Genomic DNA, 5,455 nt, shown 5'->3' with positions numbered 1-5,455 from the left:
AGAATGATGCAACAATTATTTAGGGGTATAGTTTTGGCATATTTTCCACGAGGGACAGAAGTGGTTGATGGTTAGATCGATTGGTTCACCATTTTTCTTTGACATTGTTGCCGAAGGCTATATCTTTTTCCTTTCAATATAGCAAAAATATATATTTATATATATAAAAAAATTATAATGTTACAAAAGTCCTTGGTTGCATAGACATTAGACAGCTATATGAATTATAGGAATGGCGCAAATTAAACGCACTTGATGATTATATTGGGATTCTTTGAATACCAAATTATTATAATAATAATTAGGAGACCATAAGAAAAATACTACTAATAATGTTGGTATATAAGAGCAATCTGAATTCTAGAAGGTGGCCCGTGACATGTATATAAAATCATAATTGGGGTGTAATTGTCGGGTTGCTGTTTGCGATATTGACATCCTAACAACATAACAATTCCAAGACGAGTATATCACCTACCAAAAATTATGAAATATCAATTGAACAACAACTAACAGCTACGGAAAATCATCATATTATGGGGTATGTGAAAAGAGATTTCGATAGATAATGGTTTAGCACTAGGTAGCAATTAAGTAGCAACAATAATCATGTAAGAAGATCTCTTCATTTTGCGAGGTTCACGGAAATGTTCATCAACAGCTAAACAAAGGACGGCGAGGACAATATAACATGAACATATTACATGTAACATATTTGTAAGGGGTTGGGGGAAACCTATTCTATTATATTAACATTTTAAGTCAATACACCTTGCCAACTTATTGCTTGACCTCCAATTCATCCAAATAAATAACAATTTCTTTCTTTCTTTTTTCTTTTCCTTATTATGTAAAACAATTTAGGGTATATAAACCGCTAATAAATGCACTTAAATTATCTTGATGCTGATAAAAATATTTTCAAATTTTGTTATCAACAAAAAATATCTTCAAATAATTTAAAGATGTTTTCGCTGTAATTAGACAAATAAAAAAGTTAATTAATTTAAAAACGTGTGCATTTTTTTATGCTTTTAAATAATATGAAGGCATTTTGTCAATAACAAAATTTGAAGATATTTTTATTAATAATAAAATAATTCAGTTACATTTTTTATGATTTACCCAAAAGTTTAATTACATAAGTTCACACCGCCGGTATCCTACCACCAAAGTCATCAAATCATATTTTAGACTAAGGAATGTATGTACTTGATATATATATATATATAGAAACAAGATATATAAAAATAAGACAAATTTAATTAATTTTCGAATATATTTGTATTTGTATTTATATATATACTTGATAATTTTGCCAATCATCTTGGCATCCATATGATATCACATAACACACGTTATAATTCTTTAATAGTACTACTACAATATTATATATATTATATTATTATATCACTAGAACAATTGTGCGACTAAAAATAAACTAAAAACAAAATTCATTCGTTCATGCATGTAATATATCTTCTTTGCATCTCCACATTAAAGAGACGAGAAGTCAAGGAATCTCCACGTAAGTCGTTTTTCTCATTTTTCTGAGGGTGGTTAGGACTTAGACTTAGAATAAGGTACTATAAATTTCTCAATATCTTGAAATTATTTTGTTTGTGTCATCATTCATCAATTCCATCACCTTATTATTCTTCCATATCTTCTTGATTGTCTTCACATACACTAAACACTAAATAGAATTAAAACAAACAAGGGCACGGTTTTTTCAAGATATGACTAAGATTACATGGAAATCAATCATCCCAAGTTGTTACAAGATTACCAAAAGCAAAGTAGAAGAAGAAGAGGTTTCAAAACATTGTTCTTTCCAAAGGCTATGCCTCTCTGATGTAAGCATTACAAGCTCTCCTAAGGACATTGAAGATCTTTCAACTTCTTTTGTTGGATCAAAGCTTTACACATTCACCTTAGAGGAGCTAAAAGAAGCAACGCATAATTTCTCATGGAGTAACATGCTTGGTGAAGGTGGGTTTGGACCTGTTTACAAAGGTTTTGTTGATGACAACCTTAAACGTGGTCTGAAGGCTCAATCCGTGGCAGTTAAACGGTTAGACTTGGAAGGCTTGCAAGGTCACAGAGAGTGGCTGGTTAGTTATTAACTTCCTAATATAAACTAGAATTTAATTCTTGATTTTTTTTTAATATGCAATTAAATTGATGATTTTATTTTCTTTTACAGGCAGAGATTATATTTCTTGGGCAGCTAAGGCATTCACATCTTGTTAAGTTAATTGGATACTGTTGTGAAGAAAAGAACAGGCTTTTGGTGTATGAATACATGCCAAGAGGTAGCTTAGAGAACCAATTATTCAGAAGTATGTAATTACTCTTCTTAATCCTAATCAATTATTTTTCAGAAGTACAGTTCTTCAACGCTAATTAATGTTGTTTGGTTGTAATGAAAGCAGGGTATTCTTCTAGCATGCCATGGTCAACAAGGATGAAAATTGCATTAGGTGCTGCTAAGGGCCTTGCATTCCTTCATGAAGCAGATAAACCTGTCATATACAGAGATTTCAAAACTTCAAATATCTTACTTGACTCAGTATGTTCCTTCTCTTTTGTCTCTTCTCATATTCTTCAATCAGAATATTATGTATGGCGCACTAATAAAGAAATAATCTTTACTAATTTCAGGACTACACAGCTAAATTATCAGACTTTGGGTTAGCTAAGGATGGTCCTGAAGGAGAAGAAACACATGTAACAACAACACGCATAATGGGGACAAAGGGCTATGCTGCCCCTGAATATGTCATGGCAGGTATTTATTAGAGAAAATATGGCTACTTTCGCGAAAATGTCTTTATGTGAACGACGATAGGTGAGAATTGTTTCGTCTAACAGTTCTCATTTATGATTTCACATGAAAGATAATTCTATTTAATCAATGTTGACTAATTTCACATGAGAGATTGTCTTCGTGTAGATGATAGTAAACCAGAACTGTTAGATGTCAATTTAGTCAAATTATCTATCAGTTTTCACCTATGTTCTTCCCATGAAAATAACTCAATTAACCAATATTGACCAATTTGACACGAAAAATTATTTTTTCACTTATCATCTTCACATGAAAGACAATTCCATTTAACCAATGTTAACCAACTTTATTTACTCTGCTAATAAGTCATGAATTTTCAGGTCACCTTTCTACCAAGAGCGATGTGTATAGCTATGGAGTGGTTCTGTTGGAGCTTCTTACAGGGAAGCGAGTGGTGGATAGGAGCCGGCCGAGTCGAGAGCGGAGCCTGGTGGAATGGGCAAGGCCTATGTTGAGGGATCAAAGGAAGCTGCACCATGTGATGGACCCAAGGTTGGAAGGGCAGTTTCCTATGAAAGGAGCAGTTAAGGTTGCTGCATTGACACATAAATGCTTGAGTCACAACCCCAATCCAAGACCCTCAATGAGGGATGTTGTCAAGACATTGGAGTCACTTCAAGACTTTGATGATGTCTTCATAGCACCATTTGTTTATGTTGCAGTCAGTGAAAAGAAATAGACATTATACTCTCCAAAGTGTCATCAAAGACTTATTAGTTGCAGCAATGTAGATAAAATATAGTAGATAGCTAGCAAAGTTAGGAAAAGAAGAAAAGATTATGGTTTTGTCACTTAAATTTGGAAGGGACAACTTGGTCAATCTATCTACATAATGATAAAAGATAAATGTAAATAAGCAGTAGTACTGAGTAATTGTGAGTACAAGCTAAGTATATATAGGTATGCGAATTTGATTGTATAAAACTGAACGAAGAATGAACTATCTATCTATTTATATCACAGGCTAACTACTAATTTAGTATCAAAAAGATTTAATCGCACATAAAAAAATTTTCGACAGATGTTATTGTCGAAACAATTTTTAAATAATTTGAAGTAAATATTATATTTTCTATATATGACAAAAAAATTTCGTATTTAGCAAACAACTTATCTATTTGATCTAAATTTTTGTGATAATATTTGAATAAATATTTAAAAAGCTCAGAAAAAATTCAAAGTAAATTGTGATCTCTATATTTTTTTTATTTTTCAAAAAATATGATCATTCACATTAAGAAAATTAAAAAAAAATCACTTGACATAAAATTATCAAATTTTAAACATAAAAAGATCTTATTTTTTTAATAATAATTACAAAAATTTACATAAAAATTTAATCTCTAAAATCTATTTTTAAAATATATATTTAATATCTAATTTTTTTTGTCACGTTTTTAAATTTTTCAAAAAACTTATTTAATGTTAACATCTTTTAAGGTTCTTTATCAGCAATAGATACATTCAAATACTAATTTGATAATGTACTCTATATCATATAAAAGTTGATACAAATTTATTATAGAATAAACTTATGTCATATTGTTGTTTGTAATTATACCATGTCAACAATTTTGCAATATAAAATATAATGGAATTCTACATAAAATAATACTAAACTTTAATCATACTAATTAATTAAATTTAATACCTATTATTACTTAATTAGATTAAAAAATAATAGTTAAATATAATTAATATCTACATAAAAACTATAATAACAACAAATTTTAGTTTCAAATATTCAAATTGTATACTATTTAGTCTATTTAAATATACGTTTAGTAACACTCTTATTATTATGACTCCATTTCATATATTCTCTTAAATGAATTGATCAAAATATTTTTAACCACGTTCAATTTTAGCATAACAATATTTACTTACTATATATACATTTCAATATATCATGATTAATAAAATTTATTTATAATTGTATTTTATATTTTTTGTATTTTAATTTTATTTTCAATAATTTTTTCTATTTGTTTTAATTATCTCTAAACACAAACGATTAAAGAAAACCTCAAAATTATGCTATAAAGCACATTTTTTAAAAAATATCACCAAATAATAAATAATTTAATCTTTGAATAATATAATATTTTTAAATTTATATTATATAATATAATTAATTTAGCTCTTTGTGCAGTACGTGAATCTTAATATAATTTTATTGAAATTTGGAAGTCTTTGTTCACACATTCAACTAGGTAACTTTTATTCAACTATTCTTTCCTTATATTTTATTCATGGTAAAATATAAGGTACAGATCAAAATTTAAAGATATGCTACGTGGTAAAATATAAACCATACATTCTAAAACCACACTTTTCACTTAAAACCGTAACTTTTCACAAAGAAAAGTGTCACCTAATGAAAAAAAGTAAATTAGAAGATTTAAGAGAAGAAATAGTTAATCAAAAATTAATGATTTTAACCAATGTTAATTGTAATGACACCGAATTCTTAAAATCAATACAAAACGATTTTTCTCAAAATCTTTATTTTACTATAAGTTTTATTGAAGAACTTCAAAAACCTGAAAAAACTTATTTTTCACACGGAACTTCTAAAAAATGCTACCATAGAAATGATTCCCC

The 5,455-nt window shown here is 28.4% G+C and overlaps 1 protein-coding gene across 1 annotated transcript; it reads left to right on the top strand.

Moving 5' to 3' along the window:
• The first annotated feature begins 1,424 nt into the window (after positions 1-1,424).
• LOC112785170 (serine/threonine-protein kinase RIPK) lies at positions 1,425-3,811 on the top strand. The gene is made up of 5 exons (XM_072230246.1): positions 1,425-2,114; positions 2,207-2,342; positions 2,436-2,572; positions 2,665-2,791; positions 3,172-3,811. The coding sequence occupies exons 1-5, from the start codon at positions 1,740-1,742 to the stop codon at positions 3,528-3,530; spliced, it is 1,134 nt and encodes a 377-aa protein (XP_072086347.1). The 5' UTR covers positions 1,425-1,739; the 3' UTR covers positions 3,531-3,811.
• Positions 3,812-5,455: the final 1,644 nt, after the last annotated feature.

Source organism: Arachis hypogaea, chromosome 20, assembly GCF_003086295.3.
Source record: "Arachis hypogaea cultivar Tifrunner chromosome 20, arahy.Tifrunner.gnm2.J5K5, whole genome shotgun sequence".
NCBI lineage: Eukaryota > Viridiplantae > Streptophyta > Magnoliopsida > Fabales > Fabaceae > Arachis > Arachis hypogaea.
This window is presented reverse-complemented; position numbering and strand designations above follow the sequence as displayed.

What these genes read in the sequence shown, in the direction of transcription:
- LOC112785170 (XM_072230246.1), top strand. Translation starts at nt 1,740, where the DNA reads ATGACTAAGATTACATGGAAATCAATCATCCCAAGTTGTTACAAGATT. An exon ending in AAGGTCACAGAGAGTGGCTG is followed by an intron (nt 2,115 to 2,206) that starts GTTAGTTATTAA and finishes TTTCTTTTACAG; the next exon opens with GCAGAGATTATATTTCTTGG. An exon ending in CCCTGAATATGTCATGGCAG is followed by an intron (nt 2,792 to 3,171) that starts GTATTTATTAGA and finishes ATGAATTTTCAG; the next exon opens with GTCACCTTTCTACCAAGAGC.